The 15,734-nt window shown below is 41.1% G+C and overlaps 1 protein-coding gene and 32 non-coding genes across 35 annotated transcripts in view; 32 read left to right on the top strand and 1 right to left on the bottom strand.

The window, feature by feature from the left end:
• The window catches only part of nt5c2b (5'-nucleotidase, cytosolic IIb), a 47,804-nt gene that overhangs the window by 22,961 nt on the left and 9,109 nt on the right, over window positions 1–15,734 (bottom strand). For 2 of the 3 annotated variants that reach the window (XM_077604866.1, XM_077604867.1), the window contains 6 exons: window positions 15,270–15,343; window positions 11,518–11,635; window positions 11,137–11,232; window positions 10,905–10,996; window positions 10,753–10,810; window positions 9,813–9,906 (listed from right to left, as the gene is read on the bottom strand). In XM_077604866.1, the coding sequence (XP_077460992.1) occupies window positions 9,813–9,906; window positions 10,753–10,810; window positions 10,905–10,996; window positions 11,137–11,232; window positions 11,518–11,635; window positions 15,270–15,343 (532 nt within the window). The other variant, XM_077604870.1, reaches the window with a different exon arrangement.
• trnak-uuu (transfer RNA lysine (anticodon UUU)) lies at window positions 68–140 on the top strand. Its single transcript has one exon. It is a non-coding gene; the product is annotated as a tRNA-Lys (tRNA).
• On the top strand, window positions 239–311 carry trnak-uuu (transfer RNA lysine (anticodon UUU)). Its single transcript has one exon. It is a non-coding gene; the product is annotated as a tRNA-Lys (tRNA).
• Window positions 409–481, top strand: trnak-uuu (transfer RNA lysine (anticodon UUU)). Its single transcript has one exon. It is a non-coding gene; the product is annotated as a tRNA-Lys (tRNA).
• On the top strand, window positions 580–652 carry trnak-uuu (transfer RNA lysine (anticodon UUU)). Its single transcript has one exon. It is a non-coding gene; the product is annotated as a tRNA-Lys (tRNA).
• Window positions 750–822, top strand: trnak-uuu (transfer RNA lysine (anticodon UUU)). The gene has a single exon. It is a non-coding gene; the product is annotated as a tRNA-Lys (tRNA).
• trnak-uuu (transfer RNA lysine (anticodon UUU)) lies at window positions 1,090–1,162 on the top strand. The gene has a single exon. It is a non-coding gene; the product is annotated as a tRNA-Lys (tRNA).
• Window positions 1,261–1,333, top strand: trnak-uuu (transfer RNA lysine (anticodon UUU)). The gene has a single exon. It is a non-coding gene; the product is annotated as a tRNA-Lys (tRNA).
• trnak-uuu (transfer RNA lysine (anticodon UUU)) lies at window positions 1,772–1,844 on the top strand. The gene has a single exon. It is a non-coding gene; the product is annotated as a tRNA-Lys (tRNA).
• Window positions 1,943–2,015, top strand: trnak-uuu (transfer RNA lysine (anticodon UUU)). The gene has a single exon. It is a non-coding gene; the product is annotated as a tRNA-Lys (tRNA).
• On the top strand, window positions 2,113–2,185 carry trnak-uuu (transfer RNA lysine (anticodon UUU)). Its single transcript has one exon. It is a non-coding gene; the product is annotated as a tRNA-Lys (tRNA).
• Window positions 2,283–2,355, top strand: trnak-uuu (transfer RNA lysine (anticodon UUU)). Its single transcript has one exon. It is a non-coding gene; the product is annotated as a tRNA-Lys (tRNA).
• trnak-uuu (transfer RNA lysine (anticodon UUU)) lies at window positions 2,624–2,696 on the top strand. Its single transcript has one exon. It is a non-coding gene; the product is annotated as a tRNA-Lys (tRNA).
• trnak-uuu (transfer RNA lysine (anticodon UUU)) lies at window positions 2,795–2,867 on the top strand. Its single transcript has one exon. It is a non-coding gene; the product is annotated as a tRNA-Lys (tRNA).
• On the top strand, window positions 3,547–3,619 carry trnak-uuu (transfer RNA lysine (anticodon UUU)). Its single transcript has one exon. It is a non-coding gene; the product is annotated as a tRNA-Lys (tRNA).
• Window positions 3,717–3,789, top strand: trnak-uuu (transfer RNA lysine (anticodon UUU)). The gene has a single exon. It is a non-coding gene; the product is annotated as a tRNA-Lys (tRNA).
• trnak-uuu (transfer RNA lysine (anticodon UUU)) lies at window positions 3,887–3,959 on the top strand. Its single transcript has one exon. It is a non-coding gene; the product is annotated as a tRNA-Lys (tRNA).
• Window positions 4,057–4,129, top strand: trnak-uuu (transfer RNA lysine (anticodon UUU)). Its single transcript has one exon. It is a non-coding gene; the product is annotated as a tRNA-Lys (tRNA).
• trnak-uuu (transfer RNA lysine (anticodon UUU)) lies at window positions 4,228–4,300 on the top strand. Its single transcript has one exon. It is a non-coding gene; the product is annotated as a tRNA-Lys (tRNA).
• On the top strand, window positions 4,398–4,470 carry trnak-uuu (transfer RNA lysine (anticodon UUU)). The gene has a single exon. It is a non-coding gene; the product is annotated as a tRNA-Lys (tRNA).
• trnak-uuu (transfer RNA lysine (anticodon UUU)) lies at window positions 4,568–4,640 on the top strand. Its single transcript has one exon. It is a non-coding gene; the product is annotated as a tRNA-Lys (tRNA).
• trnan-auu (transfer RNA asparagine (anticodon AUU)) lies at window positions 5,080–5,152 on the top strand. The gene has a single exon. It is a non-coding gene; the product is annotated as a tRNA-Asn (tRNA).
• trnan-auu (transfer RNA asparagine (anticodon AUU)) lies at window positions 5,591–5,663 on the top strand. The gene has a single exon. It is a non-coding gene; the product is annotated as a tRNA-Asn (tRNA).
• Window positions 6,781–6,853, top strand: trnak-uuu (transfer RNA lysine (anticodon UUU)). Its single transcript has one exon. It is a non-coding gene; the product is annotated as a tRNA-Lys (tRNA).
• Window positions 6,951–7,023, top strand: trnak-uuu (transfer RNA lysine (anticodon UUU)). Its single transcript has one exon. It is a non-coding gene; the product is annotated as a tRNA-Lys (tRNA).
• trnae-uuc (transfer RNA glutamic acid (anticodon UUC)) lies at window positions 7,462–7,534 on the top strand. The gene has a single exon. It is a non-coding gene; the product is annotated as a tRNA-Glu (tRNA).
• On the top strand, window positions 7,632–7,704 carry trnak-uuu (transfer RNA lysine (anticodon UUU)). The gene has a single exon. It is a non-coding gene; the product is annotated as a tRNA-Lys (tRNA).
• Window positions 7,801–7,873, top strand: trnak-uuu (transfer RNA lysine (anticodon UUU)). The gene has a single exon. It is a non-coding gene; the product is annotated as a tRNA-Lys (tRNA).
• trnak-uuu (transfer RNA lysine (anticodon UUU)) lies at window positions 7,971–8,043 on the top strand. Its single transcript has one exon. It is a non-coding gene; the product is annotated as a tRNA-Lys (tRNA).
• Window positions 8,140–8,212, top strand: trnak-uuu (transfer RNA lysine (anticodon UUU)). Its single transcript has one exon. It is a non-coding gene; the product is annotated as a tRNA-Lys (tRNA).
• trnak-uuu (transfer RNA lysine (anticodon UUU)) lies at window positions 8,479–8,551 on the top strand. The gene has a single exon. It is a non-coding gene; the product is annotated as a tRNA-Lys (tRNA).
• Window positions 8,649–8,721, top strand: trnak-uuu (transfer RNA lysine (anticodon UUU)). The gene has a single exon. It is a non-coding gene; the product is annotated as a tRNA-Lys (tRNA).
• trnak-uuu (transfer RNA lysine (anticodon UUU)) lies at window positions 8,818–8,890 on the top strand. The gene has a single exon. It is a non-coding gene; the product is annotated as a tRNA-Lys (tRNA).

Below are 15,734 nucleotides of genomic sequence, written 5' to 3'. Positions count from 1 at the left end.
TGGAATTTGATGACGTGGTTGGGGCACTTTTAAACTTTGTGAAAAAGACAGAAATAATTAATGAAGGGCCTGGGTAGCTCAGATGGTAGAGCATCAGACTTTTAATCTGAGGGTCCAGGGTTCAAGTCCCTGTTCAGGCATGACCATGTCATTTTCAACATCAGTCTTACTGGAATTTGATGAAGTGGTTGGGGCACTTTCAAATTTTGGGAAAAAGGCAGAAATATCTCCATGAAGAGCCTGGGTGGCTCAGATGGTAGAGCATCAGACTTTTAATCTGAGGGTCCAGGGTTCAAGTCCCTGTTCAGGCATGACCATGTCATTTTCAACATCAGTCTTACTGGAATTTGATGAAGTGGTTGGGGCACTTTCAAACTTTGTGAAAAAGGCAGAATAATTAAATGGAGGGCCTGGGTAGCTCAGATGGTAGAGCATCAGACTTTTAATCTGAGGGTCCAGGGTTCAAGTCCCTGTTCAGGCATGACCATGTCATTTTTAACATCAGTCTTACTGGAATTTGATGAAGTGGTTGGGGCAGTTTCAAATTTTGGGAAAAAGGCAGAAATATCGTCATGAAGGGCCTGGGTGGCTCAGATGGTAGAGCATCAGACTTTTAATCTGAGGGTCCAGGGTTCAAGTCCCTGTTCAGGCATGACCATGTCATTTTCAACATCAGTCTTACTGGAATTTGATGAAGTGGTTGGGGCACTTTCAAACTTTGTGAAAAAGGCAGAATAATTAAATTAAGGGCCTGGGTAGCTCAGATGGTAGAGCATCAGACTTTTAATCTGAGGGTCCAGGGTTCAAGTCCCTGTTCAGGCATGACCATGTCATTTTCAACATCAGTCTTACTGGAATTTGATGAAGTGGTTGGGGCACTTTCAAACTTTGTGAAAAAGGCAGAATTATTTAATGAAGAGCCTGGGTAGCTCAGATGGTAGAGCATCAGACTTTTAATCTGAGGGTCCAGTTTTCAAGTCCCTGTTCAGGCATGACCATGTCATTTTCAATGTCAGTCTTACTGGAATTTGATGAAGGGGTTGGGGCACTTTCAAACTTTGTGAAAAAGGCAGAATTATTTAATGAAGGGCCTGGGTAGCTCAGATGGTAGAGCATCAGACTTTTAATATGAGGGTCCAGGGTTCAAGTCCCTGTTCAGGCATGACCATGTCATTTTCAATGTCAGTCTTACTGGAATTTGATGAAGTGGTTGGGGCACTTTCAAATTTTGAGAAAAAGGCAGAAATATCTCCATGAAGGGCCTGGGTGGCTCAGATGGTAGAGCATCAGACTTTTAATCTGAGGGTCCAGGGTTCAAGTCCCTGTTCAGGCATGACCATGTCATTTTCAACATCAGTCTTACTGGAATTTGATGAAGTGGTTTGGGCACTTTCAAACTTTGTGAAAAAGGCAGAGTTTTTTAATGAAGGGCCTGGGTAGCTCAGATGGTAGAGCATGAGACTTTTAATCTGAGGGTCCAGGGTTCAAGTCCCTCTTCAGGCATGACCATGTCATTTTCAATGTCAGTCTTACTGGAATTTGATGAAGTGGTTGGGGCACTTTCAAATTTTGGGAAAAAGGCAGAAATATCTCCATGAAGGGCCTGGGTAGCTCAAATGGTAGAGCATCAGACTTTTAATTTGAGGGTCCGAGGTTCAAGTCCCTTTTCAGGTGTGACCATTTCATTTTCATCATCTGTCTTACTGGAATTTGATGAAGTGGTTGGGGCACTTTCAAACTTTGTGAAAAAGACAGAAATAATTAATGAAGAGCCTGGGTAGCTCAGATGGTAGAGCATCAGACTTTTAATCTGAGGGTCCAGGGTTCAAGTCCCTGTTCAGACATGACCATGTCATTTTCAACATCAGTCTTACTGGAATTTGATGAAGTGGTTGGGGCACTTTCAAATTTTCGGAAAAAGGCAGATATATCTCCATGAAGGGCCTGGGTGGCTCAGATGGTAGAGCATCAGACTTTTAATCTGAGGGTCCAGGGTTCAAGTCCCTGTTCAGGCATGACCATGTCATTTTCAACATCAGTCTTACTGGAATTTGATGAAGTGGTTGGGGCACTTTCAAACTTTGTGAAAAAGGCAGAATAATTAAACGAAGGGCCTGGGTAGCTCAGATGGTAGAGCATCAGACTTTTAATCTGAGGGTCCAGGGTTCAAGTCCCTGTTCAGGCATGACCATGTCATTTTCAACATCAGTCTTACTGGAATTTGATGAAGTGGTTGGGGCACTTTCCAACTTTGTGAAAAAGACAGAAATATTTAATGAAGGGCCTGGGTAGCTCAGATGGTAGAGCATCAGACTTTTAATCTGAGGGTCCCGGGTTCAAGTCCCTGTTCAGGCATGACCATGTCATTTTCAATGTCAGTCTTACTGGAATTTGATGAAGTGGTTGGGGCACTTTCAAATTTTGGGAAAAAGGCAGAAATACCTCCTTGAAGGGCCTGGGTAGCTCAGATGGTAGATCATCAGACTTTTAATTTGAGGGTCCAAGGTTCAAGTCCCTATTCAGGTGTGACCATTTCATTTTGAACATCTGTCTGACTGGAATTTGATGACGTGGTTGGGGCACTTTTAAACTTTGTGAAAAAGACAGAAATAATTAATGAAGGGCCTGGGTAGCTCAGATGGTAGAGCATCAGACTTTTAATCTGAGGGTCCAGGGTTCAAGTCCCTGTTCAGGCATGACCATGTCATTTTCAACATCAGTCTTACTGGAATTTGATGAAGTGGTTGGGGCACTTGCAAATTTTGGGAAAAAGGCAGAAATATCTCCATGAAGGGCCTGGGTGGCTCAGATGGTAGAGCATCAGACTTTTAATCTGAGGGTCCAGGGTTCAAGTCCCTGTTCAGGCATGACCATGTCATTTTCAACATCAGTCTTACTGGAATTTGATGAAGTGGTTGGGGCACTTTCAAACTTTGTGAAAAAGGCAGAATAATTAAATGGAGGGCCTGGGTAGCTCAGATGGTAGCAGTGTTCCCTCTAAGCTGCGCGCGTGCGCAATTGCGCACTACTCTCGTCTTCTCTGCGCAGCAGCAATCATATGGCGCGCAGTAAAAAAAAAAATCGGATTTTTTTTTTTTTTTTTTTTTTAACCCATGATGGCGCCGTTTAAGCGGCAGCCAGTGGCAGTAGCTCTGTCCACTTATGTTTTTCGTGTTTTACAGCATGTTTTACATGAAAAATGGACAGGTCGCCGAATGGACGTTGTGCCGAACGTTCATTCGGCGACCTGCCCGTCTGTCAAACGTCCGTCGGCGAAACGTCTTTAGGCGAATCATCCGAGTATCGATGATGTCGCTCACACTGGTACTCAGTGCGCTCAGGAAGGTTGACTTTCTGCTCAGACCACCGAGAAATTAGAGGGAACATTGGATGGTAGAGCATCAGACTTTTAATCTGAGGGTCCAGGGTTCAAGTCCCTGTTCAGGCATGACCATGTCATTTTCAACATCAGTCTTACTGGAATTTGATGAAGTGGTTGGGGCAGTTTCAAATTTTGGGAAAAAGGCAGAAATATCGCCATGAAGGGCCTGGGTGGCTCAGATGGTAGAGCATCAGACTTTTAATCTGAGGGTCCAGGGTTCAAGTCCCTGTTCAGGCATGACCATGTCATTTTCAACATCAGTCTTACTGGAATTTGATGAAGTGGTTGGGGCACTTTCAAACTTTGTGAAAAAGGCAGAATAATTAAATTAAGGGCCTGGGTAGCTCAGATGGTAGAGCATCAGACTTTTAATCTGAGGGTCCAGGGTTCAAGTCCCTGTTCAGGCATGACCATGTCATTTTCAACATCAGTCTTACTGGAATTTGATGAAGTGGTTGGGGCACTTTCAAACTTTGTGAAAAAGGCAGAATTATTTAATGAAGAGCCTGGGTAGCTCAGATGGTAGAGCATCAGACTTTTAATCTGAGGGTCCAGGTTTCAAGTCCCTGTTCAGGCATGACCATGTCATTTTCAATGTCAGTCTTACTGGAATTTGATGAAGTGGTTGGGGCACTTTCAAACTTTGTGAAAAAGGCAGAATTATTTAATGAAGGGCCTGGGTAGCTCAGATGGTAGAGCATCAGACTTTTAATCTGAGGGTCCAGGGTTCAAGTCCCTGTTCAGGCATGACCATGTCATTTTCAATGTCAGTCTTACTGGAATTTGATGAAGTGGTTGGGGCACTTTCAAATTTTGAGAAAAAGGCAGAAATAACTCCATGAAGGGCCTGGGTGGCTCAGATGGTAGAGCATCAGACTTTTAATCTGAGGGTCCAGGGTTCAAGTCCCTGTTCAGGCATGACCATGTCATTTTCAACATCAGTCTTACTGGAATTTGATGAAGTGGTTTGGGCACTTTCAAACTTTGTGAAAAAGGCAGAGTTTTTTAATGAAGGGCCTGGGTAGCTCAGATGGTAGAGCATGAGACTTTTAATCTGAGGGTCCAGGGTTCAAGTCCCTGTTCAGGCATGACCATGTCATTTTCAATGTCAGTCTTACTGGAATTTGATGAAGTGGTTGGGGCACTTTCAAACTTTGTGAAAAAGGCAGAATAATTTAATGAACGGCCTGGGTAGCTCAGATGGTAGAGCATCAGACTTTTAATCTGAGGGTCCAGGGTTCAAGTCCCTGTTCAGGCATGACCATGTCATTTTCAACATCAGTCTTACTGGAATTTGATGAAGTGGTTGGGGCACTTTCAAATTTTGGGGAAAAGGCAGAAATATCTCCATGAAGGGCCTGGATAGCTCAGATGGTAGAGCATCTGAGTTTTAATTTGAGGGTCCAAGGTTCAAGTCCCTATTCAGGTGTGACCATTTCATGTTCAACATCTGTCTTACTGGAATTTGATGAAGTGGTTGGGGCACTTTCAAATTTTGGGAAAAAGGCAGAAATATCTCCATGAAGGGCCTGGGTAGCTCAAATGGTAGAGCATCAGACTTTTAATTTGAGGGTCCGAGGTTCAAGTCCCTTTTCAGGTGTGACCATTTCATTTTCATCATCTGTCTTACTGGAATTTGATGAAGTGGTTGGGGCACTTTCAAACTTTGTGAAAAAGACAGAAATATTTAATGAAGGGCCTGGGTAGCTCAGATGGTAGAGCATCAGACTATTAATTTGAGGGTCCAAGGTTCAAGTCCCTATTCAGGTGTGACCATTTCATTTTGAACATCTGTCTTACTGGAATTTGATGAAGTGGTTCGGGCACTTTCAAACTTTGTGAAAAAGGCAGAGTTTTTTAAGGAAGGGCCTGGGTAGCTCAGATGGTAGAGCATCAGACTTTTAATTTGAGGGTCCGAGGTTCAAGTCCCTTTTCAGGTGTGACCATTTCATTTTCATCATCTGTCTTACTGGAATTTGATGAAGTGGTTGGGGCACTTTCAAATTTTGGGAAAAAGGCAGAAATGTCTCCATGAAGGGCCTGGGTAGCTCAAATGGTAGAGCATCAGACTTTTAATTTGAGGGTCCGAGGTTCAAGTCCCTTTTCAGGTGTGACCATTTCATTTTCATCATCTGTCTTACTGGAATTTGATGTAGTGGTTGGGGCACTTTCAAACTTTGTGAAAAAGACAGAAATATTTAATGAAGGGCCTGGGTAGCTCAGATGGTAGAGCATCAGACTATTAATTTGAGGGTCCAAGGTTCAAGTCCCTATTCAGGTGTGACCATTTCATTTTGAACATCTGTCTTACTGGAATTTGATGAAGTGGTTGGGGCACTTTCAAACTTTGTGAAAAAGACAGAAATAATTAATGAAGGGCCTGGGTAGCTCAGATGGTAGAGCATCAGACTTTTAATCTGAGGGTCCAGGGTTCAAGTCCGTGTTCAGACATGACCATGTCATTTTCAACATCAGTCTTACTGGAATTTGATGAAGTGGTTGGGGCACTTTCAAATTTTGGGAAAAAGGCAGAAATATCTCCATGAAGGGCCTGGATAGCTCAGATGGTAGAGCATCTGAGTTTTAATTTGAGGGTCCAAGGTTCAAGTCCCTATTCAGGTGTGACCATTTCATTTTCAACATCTGTCTTACTGTAATTTGATGAAGTGGTTGGGGCACTTTCAAACTTTGTGAAAAAGACAAAAACATTTAATGAAGGCCCGGGGTAGCTCAGATGGTAGAGCATCAGACTTTTAATTTGAGGGTCCAAGGTTTAAGTCCCTATTCAGGTGTGACCATTTCATTTTGCACATCTGTTTAACTGGAATTTGATGAAGTGGTTGGGGCACTTTCAAATTTTGGGAAAAAGGCAAAATATCTCCGTGAAGGGCCTGGGTAGCTCAGATGGTAGAGCATCAGACTTTTAATTTGAGGGTCCGAGGTTCAAGTCCCTATTCAGGTGTGACCATTTCATTTTCAACATCTGTCTTACTGGAATTTGATGAAGTGGTTGGGGCACTTTCAAACTTTGTGAAAAAGGCAGAATTACTAATGAAGGGCCTGGGTAGCTCATCTGGTAGAGCATCAGACTTTTAATTTGAGCGTCCAGGGTTCAAGTCCATGTTCAGGCATGACCATGTCATTTTCAACATCAGTCTTACTGGAATTTGATGAAATGGTTGGGGCACTTTCAAATTTTGGAAAAAGGCAGAGATATCTCCATGAAGGTCCTGGTTAGCTCAGATGGTAGAGCATCAGACTTTTAATTTGCGGGTCCGAGGTTCAAGTCCCTATTCAGGTGTGACCATTTCATTTTATACATCTGTCTAACTGGAATTTGATGAAGTGGTTGGGGCACTTTCAAACTTTGTGAAAAAGACAGAGATATATAATGCAGGGCCTGGGTGGCTCAGATGGTAGAGCATCAGACTTTTAATCTGAGGGTCCAGGGTTCAAGTCCCTGTTCAGGCATGACCATGTCATTTTCAACATCAGTCTTACTGGAATTTGATGAAGTGGTCTGGGCACTTTCAAGCTTTATGAAAAAGACAGAAATATTTAGTGAAGGGCCAGGGTGGCTCAGATGGTAGAGCATCAGACTTTTAATCTGAGGGTCCAGGGTTCAAGTCCCTGTTCAGGCATGACAATGTCATTTTCAACATCAGTCTTACTGGAATTTGATGAAGTGGTTGGGGCACTTTCAAACTTTGTGAAAAAGGCAGAATAATTTAAAGAGGGGCCTGGGTAGCTCAGATGGTAGAGCACCAGACTTTTAATCTGAGGGTCCAGGGTTCAAGTCCCTGTTCAGTCATGACCATGTCATTTTCAACATCAGTCTTACTGGAATTTGATGAAGTGGTTGGGGCACTTTCAAATGTTGGGAAAAAGGCAGAAATATCTCCATGAAGGGCCTGGGTAGCTCAGATGGTAGAGCATCAGACTTTTAATTTGAGGCTCCAAGGTTCAAGTCCCTATTCAGGTGTGACCATTTCATTTTCAACATCTGTCTAACTGGAATTTGATGAAGTGGTTGGGGCACTTTCAAACTTTGTGAAAAAGACAGAGATATTTAATGAAGGGCCTGGGTAGCTCAGATGGTAGAGCATCAGACTTTCAATTTGAGGGTCCAAGGTTCAAGTCCCTATTCAGGTGTGACCATTTCATTTTGAACATCTGTCTTACTGGAATTTGATGACGTGGTCTGGGCACTTTAAAACTTTGTGAAAAAGACAGAAATATTTAATGAAGGGCCTGGGTAGCTCAGATGGTACAGCATCAGACTTTTAATCTGAGGGTCCAGGGTTCAAGTCCCTGTTCAGGCATGACCATGTCATTTTCAACATCAGTCTTACTGGAATTTGATGGGTTGTTGGGGCACTTTCAAACTTTGTGAAAAAGGCAGAATTATTAAATGAAGGGCCTGGGTAGCTCAGATGGTAGAGCATCAGACTTTTAATCTGAGGGTCCAGGGTTCAAGTCCCTGTTCAGGCATGACCATGTCATTTTCAACATCAGTCTTACTGGAATTTGATGAAGTGGTTGGGGCACTTTCAAACTTTGTGAAAAAGGCAGAATTTTTTTATGAAGGGCCTGGGTAGCTCAGATGGTAGAGCATCAGACTTTTAATCTGAGGGTCCAGGGTTCAAGTCCCTGTTCAGGCATGACCATGTGATTTTCAACACCAGTCTTACTGGAATTTGATGGGTTGTTGGGGCACTTTCAAACTTTGTGAAAAAGGCAGAATAATTAAATGAAGGGCCTGGGTAGCTCAGATGGTAGAGCATCAGACTTTTAATCTGAGGGTCCAGGGTTCAAGTCCCTGTTCAGGCATGACCATGTCATTTTCAACATCAGTCTTACTGGAATTTGATGAAGTGGTTGGGGCACTTTCAAACTTTGTGAAAAAGGCAGAATTATTTAATGAAGGCCCTGGGTAGCTCAGATGGTAGAGCATCAGACTTTTAATTTGAGGGTCCAAGGTTCAAGTCCCTATTCAGGTGTGACCATTTCATTTTCAACATCAGTCTTACTGGAATTTGATGGGTTGTTGGGGCACTTTCAAACTTTGTGAAAAAGGCAGAATAATTAAATGAAGGGCCTGGGTAGCTCAGATGGTAGAGCATCAGACTTTTAATCTGAGGGTCCAGGGTTCAAGTCCCTGTTCAGGCATGACCATGTCATTTTCAACATCAGTCTTACTGGAATTTGATGAAGTGGTTGGGGCACTTTCAAACTTTGTGAAAAAGGCAGAATTATTCTATGAAGGGCCTGGGTAGCTCAGATGGTAGAGCATCAGACTTTTAATCTGAGGGTCCAGGGTTCAAGTCCCTGTTCAGGCATGACCATGTGATTTTCAACACCAGTCTTACTGGAATTTGATGGGTTGTTGGGGCACTTTCAAACTTTGTGAAAAAGGCAGAATAATAAAATGAAGGGCCTGGGTAGCTCAGATGGTAGAGCATCAGACTTTTAATCTGAGGGTCCAGGGTTCAAGTCCCTGTTCAGGCATGACCATGTCATTTTCAACATCAGTCTTACTGGAATTTGATGAAGTGGTTGGGGCACTTTCAAACTTTGTGAAAAAGGCAGAATTATTTAATGAAGGCCCTGGGTAGCTCAGATGGTAGAGCATCAGACTTTTAATTTGAGGGTCCAAGGTTCAAGTCCCTATTCAGGTGTGACCATTTCATTTTCAACATCTGTCTTACTGGAATTTGATGAAGTGGTTGGGGCACTTTCAAACTTTGTGAAAAAGACATAAATATTTAATGAAGGGTCTGGGTAGCTCAGATGGTAGAGCATCAGACTTTTAATCTGAGGGTCCAGGGTTCAAGTCCCTGTTCAAAAGTGTCCATTACTTTTCCAAATTGGTCATACTGGAATTTTCAACTTTTGAAAAATCTAGAAATGCTACTTACTTTTTGCGTAATATTGGGAGAAAAAGTCAGAAATTAAAATAAGGTTAAAAAAACGTTGCATTAATTATTTTAACATCAGTCGAACTGAAAGCTGTTCGGGGGCTGCGGACATCAACTTTGATGACGTTAGATCGGTTTGAAAAAAATAGATTTGGGAATAATTGGGGGGGGGTTACTTAATTTCTGTTAATAAAACTTTGATGAGAAGGACTTAATGTTAATATAGGCAGCATAATTTTAAATTGGAAGATTTTAAGATAGCCTTGAGATTTTTTAAATGCAAAAAGTGTGCCCCAGCTCAAAAAAGCTTGGGAAATACTGCATTAGGCTAATAATTAATCAAATATAATTTATACATGTAAGCAACATTTTGCCTTTTTTAAAAAAATCTGTTAACAGGTTTACTTAAAACGAACATGTTCAAACTAATCTCTCTTCATTCATTGATTAAACCCTAAATTCCATAGGGTTCCTGCCATTTTTTGCAATGGCTGCTTTCACGGATGCTTAACCTTGAAGTGGACCCAGTCAACAGCATCGCGGACGTCCTGGAACATGCTCTTGTAAGACATGAACAGATCTCCGTCCTTAAAGCCAGTTTCGCAGCTGAAGGAGAAGAGGAAGAGAGACACATTTATGCAGCTGTTGTAAAAGACATTTTTCCAGAACTTTTCGCCATTTTTTTTTTCAGTTTGTCTTTTTGCCAATTTGCTTTTAATTGGGATAGCATTCCCTTTATGGAGGGTTCCCCAGCTAAAGAGGAAATCTTACTTTCCCCAAAAATACCAACAACCAGGACAAAGGTCATGCAACCATTGTAGATTGTTTTCAAAGGTAAAGGCCTTTGCCATAGAATACAGACATCATTCCTCTTTTTCCCCTTTCTAAAGTTTGTAAAAAAATGTACATGTCTGCGTTATAATAGAAAACTATGTTGTTGTTTTTTTAATTAATTGATATTTTGATGGGGGTCAAGTATCTAACGCGTCGGGCTCACAGTTCTGGAGTCAAGGGTTCGACCCCAGGTCACTCCTCACTGTGTGTAGTTTGCATGTTCTCCCTGAGCACGTATGGGTTTTATCCACGTACTCTCTGGTTTCCTCCCACATCCCAAAAACATGCAGGGTAGGCTGGTTGAACATTAAATTGCCCCGATTTGTGATTGTGAGTGTGAATGGTTGTCCTTCTCCTTGTGTCGTGCGATTGGCTGTACACTCATTCAGTCCCCTGCATGGTCCTTGTAGTTAGCTGGGATAAGATCCAGCTCCCCCTGCGGCCCGTGCTAGGATGAACGGTTCAGAAAATTAATGAATTATATTTTGACTTCAACTGGCAGCCTTAACATAGTGGGGCTGTGTTTTGTCCCCCAGGCTGGTTTGACTTATTCCAGATGCTGCCCCAGGCACAATGCTCCAAGGCATGTGGCACATATTGTGATAAGCAGCTTCTTACCTTGTGTATCTATCACAGTTGGAGAAGAAATCCACTAGACATGCAAAGAGGTAGGTCTCTAAAAAAACAATAAAAACAGTTGTCTGTCACAAAGCAGCATACACACACACACACAGAGCTGCTGTCATGATTTAATTGTTCAAATAACTTACCTGGCAAGTTAAAGAGTGTATTAAGAATATAAAAGCGCTCAGTATCATCCCTTTGGATGAACTTGTTTGGGTAGCGCTCACGGATCTCAGGGCTGGGGAAAGAGGAAACACGTTGAGATTAGCTGGTGAGGGCCGTGATGTAGGCACACATTCCATATGGGGACACAAACCTGACAGTGTTACTAACAATCTTCCTCAGAGACGAGGAGAGATGAATGTTCAGAATCCTCACCCTCTGAGGAAGTTGAATCCGTGGACGCAGACCAGTATATTACCGTAGGCGTCAACCTTCAACAGGTTCCCATGCATGGTGTCAAAAACAAGGCCCCTTGATGTAAAAAAAATAACAAATCAAGTTATTTTTAATGTGAACTCTAATCACAATTTATTTATTTTCATTTCCTCATTTCACTTCATATTATTCATTCATCATCGGTACCGGCAAACCCTGAGCTGGTCGCCAGGCAGTCATAGGGCTCACGCTCACATTCAAACTAACTGACAATTTGAAATGTTCAATCAACCCATCACTAATGTTTTTGGCAGCCCCATTAAATTACTTCTGACCAAATAAAGGGTCATAGAGAATGATTAGTGTTGCAGTTGGGCTCACCTGGTGGGAAAGGATGGATCATAGACAAAGCTGAACAGCTCTTGGGGGTAACCGATGGAAACCAACCGCTCCACTATCAGCTCGAATCCAAGCGACTCATATTCTGGTGATTTATACACTAGACCATAAACACACAAGCACAGGATGAATTTACTAACTTTGTAGGCCTTTGCGACACAGTCGTGGCCTTTCAAAAAGAGGGTAGTGAGAAGTAATCACAGCAGTTACATTATATTAGTTGTGTATTTAAGGTAGATGGTTCATCGAAGACTAAATCACATTTTCCGCAGACATGATGTATTTCCATGATGATTAATTTAGCAGTCATAATATTCCGAGAGGAGGGGCAAATTGTGACAGTTTCTGAGGAAAATATATTATTTTACAAAAACTGTAATTGTAACAGGCCTTTTTGTTCTATATACTATAATACTGTACTGTGGTACCTGTAATTAGGAATGCTTCGACATATGAAATATTCAGGATGCAAAAACCCTCAAAGGAAAATCTTTTCTTCCAAGATATGAAACGTCAAATGAACGCCATGAACAATAATGGCACTTTTTGTCAACATTAACCATTGTTTTCCATTAACCTGCAAAACAACAACTAATGCAATAAAGTTATTTCACTATTTGTCACAATTCACTGAGTGGGACTGATTGCTGAAAGGTAACAACAGCATTGTGAAAACAAAAAAATATAAGAATGACCTTAAGTCAGAGAGTGTAGACATTTTAGCTGCTTGCTCTTATTTTTTTTGCTGATGAGGATATTCTTTTCAAAAAGCCATAATCAGTGACTCCTGGATACTTGTGAATCAATTAGACTGTATGTTTTTGTAGATACTGTAGCATATTTCAACATGCAGAAAAAAGGCAAAAGATGAACAGTTCATCTTGGCGAATGGATTCATCAGCCTGCTCAGATCTTATCTGAGCTTCTGCTGAAACTAGGACCATTTTTAATTTTAACCACTGATCAAGTGTCCATGTTAATTCATGTGCAGAACATCCAGGCTTCTGTTGACACAAAAACATAGAGGTGTGCAATCTTTGTGCAGGCATTCATGAGTGCATGCTTGACAGAGTTTCAAAATTGTATGTGGGAGGGTGCATATTGTAGATCAACAAACTATATCACCAGTTCAAATTCAAGTTAATACCATCACTTTAAAAAGTTGTTTTGCCTGTAACATACTATTAATGGATTTAGTTATGTTTGTTCTAATATATCATTAATTTCGGTGGAGTGATTGTCGGAGTCGGTGGTCCAGTCCATACTCCAATGTTCAAGCTACATTTACATTCACTACCTATTAAACAGAGTGAGATAAGAATTTATTGCAAATAATCTTAGTAGTTCAGAACTACTAAGATTACTAATCTAAGTAGTTCAGAGTAGTTGATTACACCCTACAAACCTAGTAGGGGCCTGTAGTCAATCCTGTCACTCGGACTCTGATGACACGACAATATGATCCATACAAGCCATTTGCATAGGCTCTCCCTCGCTAACAAACGAACTTTTTTAAGGTGATGGTATTAACTTGAATTTGAACTGGTGATATAGTTTGTTGATCTACAATATGCACCCTCCCACATACAATTTTGAAACTCTGTCAAGCATGCACTCATGAATGCCTGCACAAAGATTGCACACCTCTATGTTTTTGTGTCAACAGAAGCCTGGATGTTCTGCACATGAATTAACATGGACACTTGATCAGTGGTTAAAATTAAAAATGGTCCAACTTTCAGCAGAAGCTCAGATAAGATCTGAGCAGGCTGATGAATCCATTCGCCAAGAGCTACATATTAACCCCTGGGCCAAACTTGAACTAAAATGAGCTCTGCGAGGCTCCGGAAAGCCGGTGGAGGATTAAAATGCAATCTGACACACGGACAAAGATATGTCAAATGATATAAATATAAAATGGGGAATGTGTTTGTTTCTTGATCTCGGTGGAATTGTGGGAGGCCTCTGAGGGGTTTTTAGGAAGAGCCTTACATAACAACATATTCTGTATCCTTTCAGGTTGTGTGGTGCCATTAATTAGCAAAACATGGCAGATTTTTAAATTGGGACCGGTATTGTTGTTTTGGAAACTCCTAAATCTAGAGTCTGTTTCTGTATTAAAACCACGTCACCTTTAGCAGCCCAAATCCCCCATCTGTCTCTCAACCGCAGCTGAGGCTTTTCGGTAAACAGAGGCCTGGGCCTTCTGCCCAGCGCAGAAAAACAGACCAATTACATTGCCCGCCCGCCTCCTCCTCCTCTTCCGACACTAATTTCTCTTCCTCTTTGCACCACGTTCGTCATATTCGTCCTGAAACCCTGAGGCGTTACAAAGAAACCTATTTTAAGAGTTGTTTGCCCTCACCTATCACTGTGTTCCCTATTTTAACTTTCTCTAGTTGTCTGCCAGGTTTGCCTTTGCATGTTAACCTTGACATGGACAAACCTCAATTTAGCATGTCATAACATATCTTAATCTACACTGTAAAGCTGGTCATTAGAACTGTCACTTGGGAGGTGATTCATGTCTAATTACATTATTACAGGAGCCTTCAGTGAGATTAGTATATGCTAAACAGTGTATCTTGCACACATTAAAATAATTGTTTGGGAGGTATTCATTCAGTGGAGCAAGACTGATCAACAGAAGACTTTTTAATGACCCATGTATATACTACACTGGTACCTGTGCTCACGAATGCTTCTACAGACAAAATTTTCAGGATACAAGAAGCTTTGATGGGAAACATTTTGTTCCAACATACAAAAAACAATTCAAGTATTCAAGTTACAAAATCAAACATCCCTAAAACGTAAATACACTTCCTGTATTCTATCCTATATCCTGTATCCTATATTTTATTTTAAAATTGTCGTGGTAGTTTTGCTTTTCCATCCACTATATCCCAAGGCCCCCCCCACCCCCGTCATGTTTTTAGTTCTATTTAACAACATTATGTGTATATGTATGCCTCGCGTGTTCCCCATTATCACCTGTGGAGAGTCAAAGTGCAACTGTGAGATTAGGCTGATCGTTAACTCCAAGAGACATTTACCAAAATGAATGGAGTTAAGATGGTTAGCTTCAAGTAACATTAACGGTTAGCTGTAAAAATGACATTTTAAGCATTCCACTGAACATTGTATTTAAGAACATGTATATACTATAAAAGTAAATGTTTAGTATTTATAGTCTTTTTTATCAGTGGGGCCTGGGTCATTTGGAGCCTATCTCAGATCTCTGGGCAACACGCAGATTACACAGTGGTCTGGTCATAGGATACATTTAGGCATAAATGAAATACAGTACACACAATGGATCAGCTCTCTAGTTGCCTGGATTGTATAAAGCACCCCTTGGGTCAAAAGCTAACAGGCTCCTCAGGGTACATGCCAGCCATGCTTTTTTAAAAACATTGGCACTTGGTGATGAACTCCCATGAAAAAAATAGTAATGTCAACAGCTGAGCCACTTGCACTGTGAATCAGTAGTCTATGAAGGATTCCTATTCTCAAATGAGTCATCATTCAAGAACTTCACAAACACACGTGATTCACCTTAAGTCATTCGTTTATTTTTAGAAGCAACGCTAAAAAAGTGGGACTGAGTCGTAGAACAACATGGCAGGATATTTTTGGAACAGTTACTGGTGAGGAAGATAAGTATGCAATTCATAATGTGGTATTTTACTCTTCTGTTTCATCCAAATAGGTGCTGGGTGATGTGTACGTACCTGCCAAAGTGTAATCCATATCGAATCCAAAGCACTTAATCTTCTCCATTGCCAAGCTTCTGTTGACAAACACTCTAGAGAAAACACAGCAACGTTTGTGTTACTAGCAATCTTATACCATAACAAGAATTTTCAGGCACAATATCAAATATTTTTTGGTTGAAAAAATCTTTAAATGGAAGTTTTAACCGAATGAATAAACTCATTATCCAGACTGACAGCCAGGCTATAGTGAGGTATTGTAAACACATGAGGCTAATAATGTAAAATTACAATAATGTGCCTTATTCTTCACACACGTTGGTATGCCACATTATTCCACACAAATTGGAGACATTACGATTCATTTCAGGCATGTGTTTGAGAAACGATGGTAAAGATTACATTATCTATAACATAACTGTTAACAAGAGTAATTTTACAAAACAAAATGTATGTTTTGACTGATCTAAATTACGCACTGTC

This window comes from Stigmatopora argus, chromosome 7 (genome assembly GCF_051989625.1).
Source record: "Stigmatopora argus isolate UIUO_Sarg chromosome 7, RoL_Sarg_1.0, whole genome shotgun sequence".
Classification (NCBI taxonomy): Eukaryota; Metazoa; Chordata; class Actinopteri; order Syngnathiformes; family Syngnathidae; genus Stigmatopora; species Stigmatopora argus.
Note: the sequence above shows the minus strand (reverse complement) of the source record. Positions and strands in the feature narration are given on the sequence as shown.